The sequence below is a fragment of the Triturus cristatus genome, chromosome 8, assembly GCF_964204655.1.
Source record: "Triturus cristatus chromosome 8, aTriCri1.1, whole genome shotgun sequence".
Classification (NCBI taxonomy): domain Eukaryota; kingdom Metazoa; phylum Chordata; class Amphibia; order Caudata; family Salamandridae; genus Triturus; species Triturus cristatus.
The window spans coordinates 1,450,079,347-1,450,097,940 of NC_140591.1; the positions used below are offsets into that span (position 1 = coordinate 1,450,079,347).

General features: G+C 42.7%; 1 protein-coding gene across 1 annotated transcript in view; it reads left to right on the forward strand.

The window, feature by feature from the left end:
* Positions 1-15,472, forward strand: part of TENM4 (teneurin transmembrane protein 4) — a 1,193,139-nt gene extending 1,177,667 nt beyond the window's left edge. Inside the window, exon 35 of the mRNA XM_085623238.1 lies at positions 7,553-15,472. Within this exon, the coding sequence (XP_085479364.1) occupies positions 7,553-8,311 (759 nt within the window). The 3' untranslated portion in view covers positions 8,312-15,472. The remainder of the gene's footprint in view (positions 1-7,552) is intronic.
* Positions 15,473-18,594: the final 3,122 nt, after the last annotated feature.

The window sequence follows — 18,594 nt, forward strand, 5'->3', positions numbered from 1 at the left end:
ACAACTCAGCTTCCATTACAATGCATGCCACTACAACACAAGCCATTACAACACATATTCTATTACAACGAAAATTACTATTCTAACACCGCCGGGTGCTTACCTCAGGGAAGGTGCTGGTCAGTGAGGGATATGCGTTGTAATTCATCCTGCATTGTTTTGACCACGTTGTGAAGGCATTGCGTTGTAATGCCTGCGTTGTAATGGATTTTTCCTGCCTTATTTGACCAGTTTATCCAGTTCCAGCTTTCAATCTAGCATGACTTTGCATGCCAGGATATTTAAACCTATGATTAGAGTATGAAAAGGAAATCTGTGCTACCCATAATGCATAATTATGTTGGCTAGAAATCCAGGCCTGGCTGAGTGAGCCAGATGACTCCAAAGAACTGTGTACAATATGAAGATGGGCTTTTTCTGCTGGCAGTGAAGTCGACTCTACTGGATGCAGGAGAGAGTGGACCATAGGGGGCGCACTGACAGGGTGCGACCTTTTTGTGGCGTGCGTTGCACCTCGAAAGCTCCATGTTTGCCTCTGCACCCACATTGGTAATACGGCATGGGAGCAGAGGCAAAGTGATGCCCTCATTTGCTTGGGGCCACACCGCCATGCAAACGAGTAAACGCCCTCTCACAATAGCGCTGGTGCTACATGTGTGTCAGTGCCATCAGTATTACAGACTGGGCAGCGCAAGCGTCTGCGGCCCCTTCTTTAATACCCTAGGGCGCATAGAGTGGGCACATATGCCAGTTGTGCTCCTGGGGCACTTCCTACAATATGGCCTCAGGGTTGTCCGGAGATGACAAAAACTGCAATTGTAAACTACTTCAGCGTACTCTACCGCACGTTTCTATGAGTGTGGAAGGGCATGAACTTTGTATTATTATAATCATGCTCTGAAACAGCCATCTGGACAGATAGTGCCTATGAAATTGAAGCAGAGGAGATGAAATGTGCTCACCAAAGCCAAGTCTAGTAGGCAATGAATGACTAAGAGCTTGGCCAAGTTGTTCACGCTGGACAAATCGCACTGGACTGCATCACTGCTCGTGGCCACACAACAATGTTCTAATGACAACGGCTGGAAGTATTAAATCTGACAAAATATGTGAAATGTTGCTATAGTATAATACATTTAGATGTCTAGCTGTTTTCAAATATGCTCTTTAGACCATAAACATATTGATCATCAGCAAAATGCCCATGCAAAATGTTTATATTGATTTACACTAACTAGTGACTATCCATCGGAAATTTATCTTGCTTGCTGCAGGTCTCAAAGCATTTTTTTTATTTATTCTTAAATGGAAGAAGCGGGGCTCTCGGGATAGAAGCAGAAATGTGTTTTGCTTGACAGTTTTGCATCTTGGTCATACAGCACATGACACATGTTCCCAACTCCATGCTATACAGTTTATTGAAATCTGAAGGGCCCAAGGCCCTACCGTGATTCACACCGGTGACCTGCAGATTGCACAAAAATGCCTGCAGAAGGCACGACAACCCACTGCACGATCTAGCTGGTTGTTTTTGTTTTATTCATTCAGTGATCCATAGAGGATTTGAATGCGCTTTTCACTTCTACGCATCAGTCCGCGCAATCACAAGCAACGAGAAAAGTGTAGAATATTCGCATTCTGTGTGCGATAGGACAGAAGGTGCTATTGGAGGTCAGATACCTTGGGGGAGGGGGGTAGCGGCACCATAGAGTCCGTGTAGCCTTGAGAGGATATAGCCTTACGGCTAGAGTGGCCGACCTTGAAGCTGGGGAACCGGGTTCGAGTCTCGGCAACGACACTCAACATCCTGTGATTCTGGGCAAATCACCTAATCTCCCCGAGCCTACCAAAAATGAATGTGTCCTTCTGTAACGAAACTGGTGCTCATCTAAAGTGCTCTGATACCCGATGTCTACGGTCTAGTTCGCGCTATATAAAACTCTCTTAAAAAAAAAAAAAAATGTTTAGAAGGCAGTTTATGTAGGTGATAATTCACTTTTTTCGCCAGTCTGTACTCTAAGCAGGCACCAAAGGCGGATATTCCCATCCGCTGGGTCACTATACGCTAACATGAAAAACCACCCCGGTTATTCCAAAAGCTGGAAACCAATCACAATCCTCATTGCGGATATTGACGCGAGTGCCAGGGGGAACCAAAAATGCTGGTCTTCTTTCAGCGTTAATATCCGTTTTTGTCTGATTCGGTGGCACAATAGGTGCAATACTATACATCAAAAATGCCACAAATCCTAAAAAATAACAGTAATCTCTTATCTGCTGTTTTTTGTTTGACACTGATAGGTTGGGGAGAGACTGGAGCAATACAATTTTAAAGCCAGGCCTGTGTTTTTGGCGCCAGTGTATTCTGCAGACCTGTAATTTAGTTTTTTGATGATTATCTGAGAGCATGCAAATTGCAATGCACAATAATTCATTGTAAAAAGAAAGCAATTTTCCCTGGGCTGGCTTTTGTTACCTTTCCTGAAATGTGTCTACACCGGCTACATCTTTATTGTTAGTTGCATTCGCCTGCGCTTGGGTTCGTCTATAGTGGATTATTCAATGCAAATTCAAGAAATACACAGTTCTTTTGTAGCTGCACATTTATTTGTTCCTTAGTTGGTTCTCCTATTTACTTACTTTTTTCTATTAGAGCTCAGCGCTGCTGAAATTCCAGTTGACAAGCTGGAAAAGCATTTGACGGGATTCAGTCCTAGTATATATATTATTTTAATCTATAATGAGCTTCATTGGAGGCTATTATGGTTTATTGCAGCTGGCTCTTCTAACTGCATGTTCATTTTTGAGGCTTCTATTGGTATATTAATTAATCAGGGGATTTCCTCTTGTGTTTTTTCTGATAGGCACATGTAGCTCAATTTCAAAAATCCACTTCTGACATTTTAAGATCATTCGTCCCTCCTGGGGTAGGGCACAGCAAGTCTTTAAGTGATTGCCATATACCACTATGGCATTGTAGGGCTCCGGGTTGTCTTAGGGAGCCTTTGCAAATGATTCTGATGTTTTCTTTGCAGACCGGAGTCTGGGTTCTTGTGGAGGTATGTTTCTGATACTGTCTTCCGGTCCTGGTAATGGTAGACTAAAGCCTACGCAAGCTATTGATATTGGTTTTCGGTATACCTGGGCGTAGTTCGCGGAGTTTTTTTTCTAAGCGGAACTCCAGGAAGTTACAAAAAACTGCGCGAAGTTCCACAAGTGGTGAAGCGCAGTGCGAACTGCAGTTTGTGCTGGTATTCCTGCCGCTAGGGTAGAAATTCTACCCGAGCGGCAGCCCGCGCTTGCGAACTTACCGCTCGCGATCAGGAGCGGGAAAAAAACTCAGCTGAACATCGCGAAGCGGAGTTTTCTGCGCTAACTCTGCGGAGTGCAGAAAACTCTGCGAACGGAGAAAGGTTCACTGCCCAGGCCTAGTTTTCGGAGGGTATTCTTGGATGGTTACAGCTAGATGTTGAACAGACTTGTAATAAATTGTTTATAGTTTTGGATGGTATTCTTGATTGGATACAGTTTGATGTTGAATCTTCTGGGTAGTGTAGAATCGGTATCAAATAGTTCATTCTTTCTGGAACGTATTCTTGGTTGGGAAGTGCCCTGCATTGACTTGCTGGAGTATTAATATGTTCATGGTTTGTGGATGGTATTACTGGTTGGAACATGATAGAAGTTGAATAGACTGAGTGGTGTAGACCGGGAGTTAACTTGTTGATGGCTTTCAGAAGGGATTCTTGGTTGGAATGTGCTGGATGTTGGAAATACGGAGTGGTGTAGACTGGATGTCAACATGTTCAAGCTTTTCCGTAGGTGTTCCTGGTTGGATTGTGCTTTTTTCTTACTAGACAGGGCATTTGTGTTAATATTGTTGCAATAATATTTAAGTCGACGTACACTGGAGCATCTTGGCTCTAGCAAAAAAACAACCAAAAGACAAACAACTATATTACAATTACTCACCATAGAGCAACTTTGCCAAAAGTGTCCCTGCTGTGTCAGCAGAAAATCCATGCCCATATACCAATGATCTTTAAATATGGCGGGTGGGTCAGCGGATGAAGAAGTGTCACCGCCTCAGCAGGATGGTATGCCACTACCAAGCTCCAAGGGGCCTTCAAAGTCCTCCTACTCTATTTCAGTCCCCACCATCTACCTTTCTTATCTTATGCATATTATACACCTAAATGTGTCACCCTAATGCATGACCCAGAACCTATACTCTGTTGTTACTTTGAATCGCAAGCGACCGTCACAATACTGTGCACACTCCTAGGACTTTAAAAAAATACTAGACCTCAATAATAGTTTGCCTAGAGAATTGTGGGAAAATAGTTTACGGTTTGCCAAATGTGATCGGATGTATAACTCAATCACTGGTGGCAATGGAGAGCTTCATTTATAGGTAGTTGTATTTTAAAGACGGCGTACGACTATAACGAGGAGAATATTGCCAGCAAGTTCTCTTTTTAGATCCTCCTTGAAAAGTTAGCCATTTTTACAGGTCTGTTGCAGCCTACCACTAACTGATGTCAACTAACTGATCGAAATGCCAGGATACGAAACCTGGCCATGTTTGCATCATTGCACCGCTGTCATCCGTATTTCAACATGAGTTGACTGTTGGCGACAAGTAAGGCAGGTCATGGGTACACTGTCTTTACCAGAAATGTAGACCCATCAGGTGAAAATTCTAGACACCCACTCCGTTATGAACATTAGTATTGATATAATTCAAAACCACCTTTTAAGATACAAAAATTATATAATTGTAATTGTTAGTTTTAAAAAAGATTTCTAAAATTAGTAGCAGGACGCCCATTCAGTAGGGGCGGCATAAGGCCACCCTATCCTGACAAAGCATTGTATACTTTGAAAAAATGTTTTGAAAGGAACCAAGTTTGTAGAGCACCCTGTAGCAGCTCTTTCCCAAGTGCCTGTTGGCCGAAACACTGATGTACGCAACACGCCATACCCCACCCCCACTGATCTATAGGAGCATACCTGACCCCTGTGGGCATTCTCAAACATAACCAGCGTGACAGCTCTCCTCGCACAGATACACAATGCGAGTGTAAGGTCAGTTGAGCCACTCAGTCGATTAATGTCCAGTATTCAATTAGAAAACGTCCATGGGAGCGAGCATAATTGCGATAGCTGGAGGATGTCAGCACAGACGCGCTATTTCTGAGGCACCCCATGAGCAGAGCCTTGAGTGATCCGTCGATAGGTAACCTGTGATCGTTGGTCCAGAAGCAAGTGGACAACAGGACCCGATCGAACCCGTCAATAGCGCATTGCTGCCGGTCTACTGGAGATGAAGTGAGGACAGCAGGTGGGGGGTTCCATGGGGGGCCTCCGTCGATATCCGGTCGATTGAGCTCAGATCTTCTGCCCATGTTGCTGAAAAAGAGAATGAGGATGTTTTCTTTTAATGCCCTTAAAGGCTTTTTTTCACCATAGAAAGGTTCAAGGTAGCCTTGGTATATGTGTAGCTGGGCTTGCCCCACAGGACTCCAGGTAGGTTCTGTGGGCCAGGGGTAAAGGGACTGCATTCAGAACTCAGTAGTTTAAGGGACCTGGGACCCATGTAGGCCTGAAGGAGCCCACAAGCTATTCCTATGAGCACAGAAATAATTCTCCTGGGCACTGTAACAGACCCTGAATCATAGGTTGTAGCCTCTTGTTAAATCTATAAAATTATATATTTGGAAATAATTGCTACAAATAAAAAATGTGTCCTCCATTTTTTTAAAGGAATTTTTTGGGGGGCAAGAGGTGGAAACCCCAAAGATCTCTGGAGAGGATCCGGCTTGAGTGTTATACTTGCTCGCCTCATGCAGTATATGAGAGCATTAATCGAGGCAGCTTCAGGTTGAGCATGCTTGTTGAATTCTGTTTCCGTGTACCCCCTTTTCGGATAACCTTGTTTGCATACATTGTTGCAATCCGCAATGTGCCAGAATGTCATTATTCTCACATATGTCTACATGGGAAAGGGGTGTCTGGCTCCAAACGTGCAGTTGCCATTCTAAAACGGCTATATGGTTTTGGAGAAGGTTACCTTATTAACCAAGGGGTACCTTTAAGCGGAGCCCGTACAAGTCGATAATTATACCCCGCACTCACCCCGCCCCAGTTTACACATGCTCATGATTACTGGTTGCCTGCCCATCCATGATGGTAGACCCACTTCCGTGTAATGGGAACAGAGCCTTCAAAATCATTGGTTGCTGCCATCTTGCAAACTGTGGCAAATACTGTGCTCTATACTGGCAGTATAGGGCGCGTGTAAGTACGATGCTCTATAATGCCAATATAGGATAATCCTTACAAAGAGTCATTCTTGGACTCTTTGATAAGGTCTCGAACTCTCAGTTTGAAGTGTTGGAGTTCGCTCCCCTGTGTCACACTAGTTCTTTGTGTGCTTAAATTATTGGATTGTCCTAAAAAGCTCTTTAGATCAGTGGTCATTGTGCTTTACCTAACTCACGACGCTGCCGGCCCTCCATTGTGCCTGTACAAATGATAAAACACAATGTTCCGTATACTCAAGCATTTACTTACATGTAACTTGCACTGCACACCTTGTGTATGTATGGTGGTAGGGCTGACCCAGGGGTATGGCTAGTACATGTCTCTTCAACCCATCACAGAGAAATAAACACATGCATGTGCTTACCTCAGGCCTACCTGCTTCTGTGCCTGGTTACTCAAGTGCAGGAGAAGTCGCAAGGCAGTCTGGGATCCTTTCGTATAGCTTGAGGTTCATGAGTATTTGAGTTATGTGTAACATTTTCACTCGCCTGCCAGGGTAGATATAGAGGACTTGAGGGCCCATTATCTGAGATGTTTCTACCACACCTATGCTTGCCCCATGCTCCAACACGTATGTCCTCCCTGTGAATCTATTTGAAACAAGTATGCGATTTTATCCTTTAGGTTCAAAACCGCTCCACTCTGGCCGCACACTACTCCCCTAGTAGAAGAATTTCGTCTTCATTTTAAAGGTTTTTCTGCACAGGAATCCTTAATTTTAGAAGTATAAACTGTACCTCCTCGAGGAATAAAGATTTTAAAAAATTGTCAGATGAATGCTTTTGCTCATTAAAAAAGTTAATTTGAAGAAGCTCGGTTTCCACCTTGACATATCCCATACACTAAGTGGCCCGTGGCTGCTAAAATTGTAAGAAGGCAAGTAAGCATTTGAAGGCAACCGAGTAACTTCAGTAGGAGCCCCAAGAGTATTTTTTTAATCATGGGCAGGTATTGTTTTGCTGCGCTGTTAATACATATGATCGATTGGGCAGAGTAGCATAATTCCCCCATTACTAGAATAGAAAACCAAATATAAAACATGTTTATGCCAATGAAGTTATTTTATATTTGCACAGTTTAGGCCTACATGATCCATATTAAAGAAATCTTGAAAGCATTTCCTTAAAATGTTTTGATTATTGTATGGGGCGCTGCATTTTTTTTAAAAAACAGTTTTGTTTTCGAAATTACCATTTTTAATCTATTCTTATTTTGTGTTTACTAGGCCATCCTGGGAGTGCAGTGTGAAGTTCAGAAGCAGCTCAAGGCATTTGTCACTCTGGAGCGGTTTGACCAGATGTACAGTTCTAGCATCGCTGGCTGCCAGCCGGACAACAGCAACTTCAAGTTTGCAGCGGGAGGCTCGGTCTTCGGCAAGGGGGTGAAATTTGCATTGAAAGATGGCCGAGTAACCACTGATATCATCAGCATGGCCAATGAGGATGGAAGGCGGATTGCCGCCATTTTGAACAACGCCAACTACCTGGAGAGCCTCCATTTCACCATTGAGGGCATAGACACGCACTACTTTGTGAAACAAGGGCCCTCTGATGGCGACTTGTCGATCCTGGGACTCAGTGGGGGTAGACGGACCCTCGAGAATGGAGTGAATGTCACTGTATCCCAGATTAACACGGTTGTTGGTGGAAGGACTAGACGCTACACAGATATCCACCTCCAGCACGGTGCTCTTTGTCTGAACACGCGCTATGGGACCACCTTGGACGAAGAGAAGGCGCGCGTCCTGGAGCTTGCCAGGCAGCGTGCCATAACCCAGGCCTGGTCTAGGGAGCAGCAGAGACTGCGGGATGGGGAGGAGGGTCTCCGCTCATGGACAGAAGGGGAGAAGCAGCAGTTGCTAAACACAGGACGCGTTCAGGGCTACGATGGCTACTTTGTCATTTCAGTAGAGCAGTACCCAGAACTGTCGGACAGCGCCAACAACATCCACTTTATGAGACAGAGCGAAATGGGCAAAAGGTGACATAGAGGTTCCTTGTATTGACTTCTTGCCAAAGACCGCTACTTTTGTGGCCACTTACCTGACTGTGTTGTACTCAATCCTTTTTTGTTTTTATTTTTTAAATGGACAAGGCGAACAAAAGAAAAAGAAGATATCTGGTTGCACTGTAATTCATGCAACATCTCTTTTTTTTCCCCTCTTAATATTTTGGCCTTCACACGTTTGGCAATGAACAGAAGGTGTTTTTGCTGTAGTGTGATCACAGTGAAACTTAACTGTTTCTTGTACTTTTTCCCCTTGTGAGGAATTTAAGTGAGGAGTGTCAACGTATGTTAACAGGTACTCAGTGTGAAGTGCGAAAACATGGATGTCTGTGCTATCTTGTCTCATCATTTCCCTTCCTTACTTGGGGCAGGGAGGATGCTATGCTCCAATGTGGAAAAAGAAGAAATTCTATCCATAAACGCTCTGATGTGAAAACTGAAATCATCCTAGATTTAATCACAGCCATTCATATCATCCATCTTAACGTGTTGTCATTTTTTTCTTGGCATCGCACTGAAAAATACATGAAACAAAAATAAAAATGTCAAACTGGCTTGCCCCAAACTCAATGCCCTCATAAGGTGTCGACTGCAAATGAAAGTATTTTACAGGTGTAGATGGGGCGTAGGTCTATGCGCCATCTTTTAGTGCTTCGGTGAGCACATATGCCCTCTGGAAACCAACTTCCAATTCCTAACAGTGACAGACTGAATTGTGTGCCTCAAGATAACTATATCACTTTTCTAATTTTATTTGGGACATCAAGTGTTTTTTTTCCTTGGCTCTTTCTGCTCAGAAGGAAAAGACAACGCAAATTGAGCTGCGCTGATTGCATAAGTAAATGCTGCCTCCTTCTGTTCTAAGTCCTGACCTAGAAATAATTGTTGACATTTTCTCTGTATTGTATGTTTTTCAGAACAATGTTTTTTTATATGTCTTTATGATTTATATGTGGGTAAGACTAAGGCTCCATATGGAATATAGGTCTCTCCCCTTCTCACAGGAGACCTGGTGATGCACAGTAAATGTATTTCTTTTCATAGCTGCTGCTCTGAGCATTTGTAAACGTAGCAAGCATACCACCTCAGTGTAAAATTGTAGCAGGCATCCCGCCAACCTCATTGTAAACTGTAGCAGGCACCCCTCCCATCTCTCTGTAACCTGTCGCAGGCACCCCACCCCAGTGTAAACTATAACAGGCATCCCTTCGACCCATGTGTAAACTATTACGGGCGCCACTCCACCTTGGTGTAAACTATCACAGGCATCCCTCCTTTGTCAGTGAAAATTATAACAGGCTTACCTCCATTTTGGTGTAAACTGTAGGAGGCATCCCTCCCACCTCACTGTAACCTGTCATAGGCATCCTTCCCTTTACAGTGTAAACTAAAACAGACATCTTCCGACTTCAGTGTAAACATTAACAGGCATCCCTTCCACCTCAGTTTAACCTGTCATAGGCATCCTCCCCTTTTCAGTGTAAAGTAAAACAGACATTTTCCGACTTCAGTGTAAACTTTAACAGGCATCCCTTCCACCTCAGTTTAACCTGTCATAGGCATCCCTGCCTTTTCTGTGTAAACTAAAACAGACATCTTCGGACTTCAGTGTAAGTTTTAACAGGCATCCCTCCCACCGCAGTTTAACCTGTCATAGCCATCCTCCCTTTTCAGTGTAAACTGTCACAGGCATCCCTGACACGTCACTCCAAACTGTGGTATGGATCTGCGCCATGTCAATCTAAACTGTTGAGGCATCTGGCCCACCTCAGTATAAATTGTAGCAGGCATCCCTCTCGCCTCACTGTAAACTGTCCCAGGTGTCCCTCACAACTCCACATAAACTGTAACAGGCATCTGTAACAACTCCTAAACTGTTAAAACATCTTGCGTACCTTAACATCCATTACTTCCACATCGTTGTAAACTGTAATTAAGGCGTCCTGCATACCTTACGTTGTAACAGCCATTACTTCCACCTCATTGTAAACTGTAAAAGACTTCTCTTGCACGCCAGTGTGAACGTGAACAAACTTGTGCATCTGTGTAAAATGTGACAGATATCACTTAGAGTGCAGTAAAAAAATGTAGCATACCTCACCCATATCTAGGAGTAAGCTGTAAAAAAAATCCCTCACCACACACTATAAACTGCAAAGCATTTCTTACAACTCAGTGTAAACTGTAAAAGGCATCTATGGTATCTCAGTGTAAACTGTGCCCAGCATTTCTTACACCTTATTCCTTTCAGCTCATTCTAAACTCAAAAAGCACCCACCACGCGTCAGTGTAAAGTGTAAATGTCACCACTTAGTGAATACTATAAAAACATATCTCACCCAGTACAAGCTTTAAAGGGAAACTACATACCTGAACGAAAACTGTGACCTACATCTATCACACCTCAGTGTAACCATATACTGCTCCTCAGTGTCAAGTATACTGCATCCCTCACACTTCAGTGGTATTGGTAAAGGCACCTCTTGCAGCTCAGTGTAAACATATACTGCTCCTCGGTGTAAAGTATACTGCATCCCTCACACTTACGTGGTATTGGTAAAGGCCCCTCTTGCAGCTCGGTGTAAACTAAACACATCTTTCACACCACAACTGTAATAACCACCCCTCCATATGTTGCAGTGTAAACTACAAAAGTATTCTTCGTAACTCTGTGTAAATAATAAATGCATCCCTCACCCTTCAGTGCATACTGTAAAGTTATCCTCCACATATTAGCTTAAACTATTCCAGCAGCAGACATCCTAACTGTAAACTGTTACAGTATCTCTCATACCTCCATGTTCATTCTGAAAGACTCTCTCCTCCTACATTTATAGGCACTCTTCCAAGCATACAGGCCAGCCTGCAACCACTTGGGCAGTTTAAGTGCAATGCTACACTAGCGAAAGTTGCAGACCATACAAATCCTAGATAATATCCCATTATGTAGCGGCACAGGCAACCCCACACACACCTGTTAGTATGTAGTTAGTCCCATCTGGTGAGGAGTGATACTGATACATACCAGCATCATACACACTCTAGCATGTAGCACCTATTAGCACTAGGCTGCTGACGGGTTTTGGTGCCACGATTTATCGAGATGGCTTGATGAGGGATTCATATATTTCCCATCCGAACTGTAAAAATCAGTCTTCACATGCAGAACTTTCGCATAAAATAACATATATACATTACACTCCTCTTCCACTATTCCTTCATAGCCCACCAAATCCCCTATCTCACATTAAGTCGCTCTTGGAGCACATGCTGTCCCAAAGAGATGATCTTGAAAAATGATGCCTGTCACTGGTAACGAGTCAGAGGCATGCCGGACACAGTGGGCACTGCGATGCTCAGGCAATTGCATGGACCTATGTTGGACTTCCTTGTAGCTTCAGTTGCAGTTAGTGTCCACCCCTGTAATGGGTGCCTAATCTTCCCATTTCACCTATTTAATGGGAATATTCAAATCAGTTCAAGGCATTTATAGAGCGCACAGGTGCGCCCTGACAGGCACCCTGGCGCTAGCAGAGAGTTCAAGACAGGAAAAGCCTAAAAAGAGATCAGGGCCAATTAGCCCACTAGGCATGAGTCCAGAAGCAGGGTCAAAGTTACCTTTTTATTAATCAAAATTCTAGGCTGGCTTTGAGTGATTCCATCGGCAACCAAGCCCTTCTCTGACAGGGGACACGGGACCACTGAGACGGGGGCCTGTCCATATATCCATAATCATGATCGATCAAAATGATGTGCTGTCGCATAGTGCCGCTTAAGCGATATATTTAAATTTCCGGCTGTAAAAAGTATTTTTTTGACTCGTTCAAATGGGGGCCTCTGGGATTGACATAAAAAGAGTAAACGATCACCAGTGTGCCTTTTTGGAGACCACTTAAATGGCCGACTGTTCTCCAGCCCCCTGCAGTCATTAGCTCCATCAAAGGTACTAGCCGACATCCCATGTAGCTCGCTCTTGCATTGAAGTATTATGAACCTTGTTCAGCAATGCTGTGCCTGGAACAACATTTATCCTGCAACTCTATTTTAACATTCCATATTAGTTAGCATCTTTGTTGTCTATCACTCTCCTTTTTGTATGTGCCCTATTGGGTGTTGTTTTTTCCCTCCTCACAAAATGGTCAGGCTTTGGAGACATCAAATGGGTAACCAGATGAAAAAATCTTCAGCAGTTTAAGTGAACGAGTCTGGAAGTGAGGGAAGGGCCAAATTTCAAGATGGAAGTAATGATGAAAGGTTCTTAAAAACACTTGACATGCTTGCACGAGGAAGCTAACATGCTTCCGGCAAGAAGGGCGGGTTTCGCCAACTTACTCCAAAGACCTCAGAAATCCATTAGATGGTGTGTTTCCATGATGTCCTTTGTCAAGGTCTACATTAGCGCCATCAAAATAAGTTCCCTCGTTCTGGGACTGTGTGAGCAGCGTAGAGCTGTTCACAAAGGGGCCTCAACACCGGGAATTTCAGAACTAATGCTGATTCCATTAAGAGCTCCTTATGCGAGCTGTGATTTAGCCACGGATCAGTAGACCGGGTCAAGCTGGAAGTTTGGAAGCTTGTACCTGATATGTTGAGGCAATGTAGCGCAGATGTAGCAGAGGGCAATGCTTTTCTTGTGAAGCTAAAGCTGGGAATAACTAAAAAGTAAACATTGGCAAAGTTTGTTTGGTTTTGTCATTGTTTTTGCAAATATTTGCTGTTAAGGATTCTGCCGGGGCCATTATCAATTTGAATATAACATTGTCTAAAAGCACACATCGCCCTCATGGTTCCTGGCACTTTGTGTGTCCATGTGCTCCATGTGAATGCGCAGAATGACATCACTCACGGTGAAGGTAGGGTTTCTGAAGTGGGCTGACCCATTGCCAAATACTGTATGCTGTAGTGGGCAGAAGAAAAATGTGAATGACACAATAAAATTCCAGTGGTTGGGTCAAAGCCCCTATAAGGAAGTATATTATACATATTGTTTCAGTAAAATCAAATGTTCTTGGCTAGCGCCAGACTTTACAAAAAAAGAAAAAAATAGTTCCATCTCATTTTTAACTTCCAAATGTGACAGTGATTGAGGGCTGGGATATCCCGTATTCAAAACTTAGCTCCTTGATGTATACATTTTTCATTTAGTTTTGCATTTTTACAGAGCCTATACACTGTAGTTAACTCGGCATGCTTTAATTTGAGACGAGTATAATTCGAATTTAAGTTGAAAATTGGAGAATGTGATACGCTATTAAGGGCAATACATCTTAGAGTTTTCCATTTTTACAGATTTATACACACAAGTACTGACGGAAAAAATCTGTTGCCCTGTCCATATTTATTTTGAAAAACAAAAAATCTAGAAATTGAGTCTTCTATTCAGTGTCTCTCCATCAAGCTGGCTGCCGCGACCTCAGGCCAGTAGTTTTCATGTTGACAGCATGGGGAGCTTACAAAGAGATTCAGTTTCCCAATGCAGGTTGAGGGGTGGGAAATGCTCGTGTGTGCTAGAACTATAATGTAATGTTTTCAGGCAGGTGTATTGTTTTATAATACATGGCCACATAGCACACTCAAATCTTAGACGTTGAATGTTTCACTATATTAGCTGCAACTTCAATTTTTCTCTCACCAGAAATAAATCTGGATCAATATTAATTAAGAGGATGACAAAACAGATGTAGATATATACAGGCATAAATATATTTATGCAACACTGTAAAACCGGAAATGCGAATTATAAAGTGCTCATAGCAAGTCCATGACAAGATGGGTAATCCCCCCCTCCCCCCCCTCAAAAAAAGTTACCCCAATGAAATTTCATACAGTGGTGTGGCACAGTCTGTTTCTCATCACATGTTGTCAGAAAGACGTGAGATGTTAAAGTTACCTGCTGAAGCACTGCACTAACTTTGGTCATCTCAAAAGCCTCTCTTGGAACTTTAATTTAAGCAAAGAATGTCTGCATACATTTCCTGGTCTCCTAGTCCTGTGAAGATTGTATACCAGGGTTCAGATCACTTTCGAACCCAGTTGCTGGTCCACTGAATTCCCTTGCCTACGTTTATTCCATTGGTGGTCTATAGCCCTAGTAATTGGTGATGAAATGTGCCAACAGCGTTGCATTGAAAAGCCTGCACAAGTATTTCATTTGAACATGATCCCCGAAAATGTATATTTAGTGGGCTTTTTTTTAGGAGGATACGAATAAATGACAACAGTTTTCATGAAACATCCTCTTGCGAGGGCGGCCACTTTGAGTTTATAACACTACAAGGGCAAACGTGTCACACGGTAACCTTAAACATGGCACATGGCCAGCGGCATTGGTTGGGGACATTGCACAGAAAAATTGGGGTGCCCCTTATTGCGTCAGTGTTGCAGTTGAAAGAGGGAACTGCTCAAGCACATGCCCATGGTTTGTCAGATGCACCCTCAGTGTTTTAATGATAATAACACCCCCATTATTTAATTATACATTCTTGTAAGACAGGAGCACTGCTAAACAATTTTATAAAAATGAGATTGTTCTTCTCTAGATTTTGTGAAGATAAATTTTTTTGTTGCAGATGTCACTGTTTGTAATGTTTTTTGATTTACTGTGAATGAATGCTCCATAACTGAAAAAAGGATGTTTATGCATGAAGAGAGGTGAACTTGTGTCTCTGGGGAAGGCAAGAGGAGCCTAGGAAACCTTCAAGCGAGAAGCCTTTTAGGACCACAAAACTGGCCTGCCAAAGCATGGGTCAATCTTTCAGGTCAGTTTTGCTGATGTGACTGTACAAATACAACTTAGCACCCAACCAGGACCACACTTTTATAAATCTGCTTCGCTAATGTGAAGACTTGCACATGCAGCCGGACGGTCTCAAAAAGGATTGTGGAAGGGTGCTGCATTTTTGCAAAGTTCACCGGAGAATGTCATTACCAGGTGTACTATTTTTTTCCCCGAAGTCTGGAACTGATTTTGAGAATTTCTTTTCTCAACACAATTGTGTTTCTAACACTGTATTCTTGACTGTGTAAATAATTCAAGGCTGTAAATAAAAACGCAGATGTAGATACCTTCTAGGACAAAAAAAAAAACAATGTGACCCTGTGTAGCCTTCGGTGACAAATAAAGATTATTTTATGTTTATCCATGTTGGTCTTTGTTTAAGGATTCCTAAATTAGAAAAAAGGACAACTGTGTATGCGTATTTAGAGGTGCACGTTCTTACAAACATAAGTGTTTTTTTTTTATGCTGTAATATGAAGCACAAAAAAAAACACTCATCAGCTTGATGATGTAATTCCTGAGAACCCCCTAATTGTATTTTTCGATGTTAAAAGTTCTGCCAGACAGCTAAAGCTGTCTTTTAGCCAGACCTAAAAATACCCAATGCCTACTCTATATGTATTACCGAAACACATCTACCTCTGTTTCCTCCTGCTGAATTTAGTCTTTTCGTGACCATGTTTGTGGCTTCCTCCTTGCCATACAAATTTGTGTCTGCTATCCAATTCTGTTTTTAAATTTATTTTTCTTTATTGCCATTAATAAGTACAACAAAATTGAGCCATACATCATCATAAGTAATACCATTATTGGTTAACATCACATACCGCGCGCTATCCTTTTACATTCCAAATTATACATTGAAATATATTTAAATCAAATCTCTTACAATGCCATTCGTATACCGCCACCTATTCTCCCCTCGCAGAGACACCCCATGGGTAGCACAGCGTCAACATTTAGTCACTCAAGTCTGGTTCTGAATCTTCAGGTGGTGGGGCACATATGTTTCCCCTAAAGGTATTCCAGTTACCCCATACGCGTTTCCATTTTCGTGGGCATCCCTTATTAATAAAAACTGCCTTTTCCACCACCATGTGCTATCCAATTCTGGTTGGCCGCTCATTCTCTTCTTCTCAGTGCCTCTAAATCGGACTCATTGGCTTTTCTTACTCTCCATCCTTACCCTGCAGTGTCCCTGTGTTTTCCATCTCTTACGTCCCAAACCACCTTAAACCCACAATCTGGTCAGTGCCATAACTTTTCTGCACAGAGTACCTCTGTGTCCTGTGGATTCTAGTTATATAGAAATCTGCAAGATCCACCTGCAAGATCCACCCATTTATTACATTCTCTGCAATAAAATGCTCTTCTCTGACCTTTATTACCATACCCAACTGTAACTTAGATTCCCTGTCAACTCCCTCCTCTACAGTCTATATAGAATAATGCTCTTCATGATCTCTTTTATATACGGTAAACTTCTCGTGCCCCATCAGCCACTGACTTTCTTGACAAGTCCTATCCAGTTTTCTTTTTCAAATGTTTTATTGAATTTTAACATCGTGGTTAACACGGCACTCGGTAGAGACGATACCTTCTCCATGATGGAACTCGCCCACAGTTTGGTAAACTATGGTGGAGGGGGTTTCCAGGTGTCTCCTAACAGGAGGTGAGACATCAGCCTGGTCAGTTTATACAATATAAATTCATGTTCATCCACACACCACGTAACTAAAAAAAAACTAGGGGTCCCTTGTATATTGAGGTCCACCACATGTGGACGAAGAAGCGCTGTTGTTGGCAGTCCTTCAAGTAAGTACAACAGTCTGTTTATGAAGCTTAGCTTCTTTGGAGTCGGATAGCTACATAACAGGATCTTCTGGGCATTCACTTTATGTGCATGCACAGGGATGCTTTGGCTGCCCTATATCAGATGTTATTCTTTGACTCTTTAATAATACTCTAGCCTAGATTGCTGGCCCACTTGGCTATATATTTATGGTTACAGAAGGGATATTTCACTTCTAATGTCTTGTACTGGTTGGAATCAGCCCCACAAGTCAAGCCAAAGAACAAGGAACAAATCGGCGCTCCCAGAAACTGGGGTGAGCAATGATGGAAATGGGGTAATTCTCCAGGAGCGAACAGCGTTGTCCTCTGCCAGATTCTTCTAATGGACAATAGAATTTGAGGACTAAATCTACGCTGTTGTCTACATGGTAGCCTAATGAGTTTAGCGAGGTAAGTATAGATTTGATCTTGTGCCTTATAAAAATTAAACTTATGACCTCACCCATCAGTTATTGTAGGGAAGATTTAATTTGTGCTGCACATCTGTATTGGCTATGTCAACAAAGTCCAAGCCACCCTCAAGGGCATACTAAAGCTCTTGATTGGGTGGGGGAATATATCCCCAAGTACATTGTGTGAGCTTTTGTTAAATTTGTTTAAAGTGTAGCAGGTGAGTCAGGAACCAGAAGTAAGGAAGAAAATCCATGTTGCCACATTCCGGCTGCTCAGCCACAAGATAAACCCCACTAGCCTAGGTCCTAATATGGAGTTCGTAGTAAGCAAAATAAATTAGCCCTGGATAATGATGAATGTCTAGCTGACACATACATCACCCCTTACTTATTTTCTCCACCCATTGCAATTCATATTCTGCCTTCACTCTTGGGTTTAATATCTCTTTCTTTTGTAACATTTAGTTCTTGAGACTGCAGAAAAATTATTAGGTTCTTCGACAAGGCAAGGGAACAACATCATACACAAGACATTGTCACTACACATGGATATCTTAGAATGACCCGATTTAATGGACACTCCTGTTATAGAAGAGATGTACAGAATTTTCTGGTCAAGTGGCTCCAGGGCAAGCAGGAGGGAAGCAGAAGACAACCCTGGTGTGCATCGCTAGTCGGCATAATGGTTTGGGATCATTTCGAATCCATCTTATTTCCAGTCGCGGGGCAGAGAGAGCAAGTTCAGTAGAATAAACTTGCAAATCTTTGGATAAGTCATGCTGCATCAAGGCCAAATTAACATGGTTAAAGTACTTCTCTGCAACAAAGGAGAAAGCCAAGGATCTGTGTAGCATTTAGGGTAAGATACATCATACCACCACCATGTCTGATAAAGCGTGATTGTTCAGGAGAAATCAACTTGCATGGAACTCCTACCAACCCCTTTGCTTTAACCTTAGCAGATTTGGTAGAGTGCCTGGCAGTTTGGGCTGAACTGTTCCTATTGGAGCAGAATCATGGCTGATTTGCATATGGCTAGTTCCGGTTTGAGGTGACATGGTGGACACAAAAATGATGAACTAGATGGTGGCTCGGAGAAATTACCAGTGGCTAAGAATAATTCCAGTAATTCATTTATTGCTTTTTGGTTTTCCTTAGCATAGATATTTGCATACCAGTTCAAGTAAGACAACTGGCCCACATGATCCACACTAGTCTAGAACCTTGCTTGGTTTC